The sequence below is a fragment of the Seriola lalandi genome, unplaced genomic scaffold (assembly GCF_002814215.2).
Source record: "Seriola lalandi dorsalis isolate HSWRI2012SDOR001 ecotype SW California unplaced genomic scaffold, Sedor1 jcf7180002054867, whole genome shotgun sequence".
Taxonomy (NCBI): domain Eukaryota; kingdom Metazoa; phylum Chordata; class Actinopteri; order Carangiformes; family Carangidae; genus Seriola; species Seriola lalandi.
Window position 1 is genome coordinate 4091 of NW_019525420.1, and position 1087 is coordinate 5177.

General features: G+C 46.8%; 1 protein-coding gene across 1 annotated transcript in view; it reads right to left on the minus strand.

The window, feature by feature from the left end:
* The window catches only part of LOC111671155 (uncharacterized), a 13632-nt gene that overhangs the window by 1594 nt on the left and 10951 nt on the right, over positions 1–1087 (minus strand). The window contains exons 19-21 of the mRNA XM_087179816.1: positions 691–801; positions 304–565; positions 25–213 (exon numbers count right to left, since the gene is read on the minus strand). Coding sequence (XP_087035942.1) covers positions 25–213; positions 304–565; positions 691–801 — 562 coding nt within the window. The remainder of the gene's footprint in view (positions 1–24; positions 214–303; positions 566–690; positions 802–1087) is intronic.

Below are 1087 nucleotides of genomic sequence, written 5' to 3' on the forward strand. Positions count from 1 at the left end.
CCCCAGACCTCCATGGGCCCAGACCCCCAGACCTTCATGGGCCCAGACCCCCAGACCTCCAGGGGCCCCAGGGTCCAGAGGTCCAGGGGCCCAGACCCCCAGACCTCCATGGGCCCACACCTCCAGACCTCCATGGGCCCAGACCCCCAGACCTCCATGGGCCCAGACCCCCAGACCTCCATGGGCCCAGACCCCCGAGGGGCCCCTGGAGGTCTGGAGGTAAAACCTTTATCATCATTGACGAGGGTTTTATGATGTTTTACAGACGATTGATCAGTCAATCAATAATAAAACTAATCATTAGTTGAGGCCTGAACACGTTCTCATGTATAAATATGATCTATTCTGACCATGGGTTGTGATGTGGGAGATGCAGCGTTCGATGCCGGGCGGTACTGAACCTCTTGACCCCGCGTCCATCACTGGGTACAGAGACTGATGAGAGAAGCTCTGATTGGCTGCAGAAAGACGGTTTAGAGCTGAGCTCTGATTGGTCAGAGCCCTCTGCAGGTGGTCGGACCAGGACTGACAGCTGTGCTGCTGCTCAAAACGAAAGGACACACTCCTGAAGAGAGAAACAACACTTTCACCTGTAATGTCATAAAGTATACACCTGCAGAGAGCTCAGCCAATCACTGACTGATTTGTAATTTCACCTTCTTTAAATCTGAATGTGTGTGTGTTGCACACCTGTCTGTGGTTACCATGGTGATGATGTTTTCAGATGGACACATTTCTAAAAAACAAAAGAAAAGTAAAAATGTAAATGAGTCTTTAAACATCAGGTGACGTAATGTACGTCTTCAAACAGCTCAGATCATCAGGATCAATGGAGTGTAGAGCAGAGAGTCGTCTGCATAGAGACAAACACAGTCTGATCAATCAACTTATAAAGACTGAACCTGAGAGGAACCAGAACTGAACCGTGTGGGACTCTTCATCCTGTCTAATGGGACCATAATTATAATTATAATTAAGAGATGAAACATTTCTATATACCCATGTTTTCATTATTTAAACCATGAATAATATAAAAATGACAAACACTGTGGTTCAACGATTTGTTTTCAGGAAACATTCAGCAGCT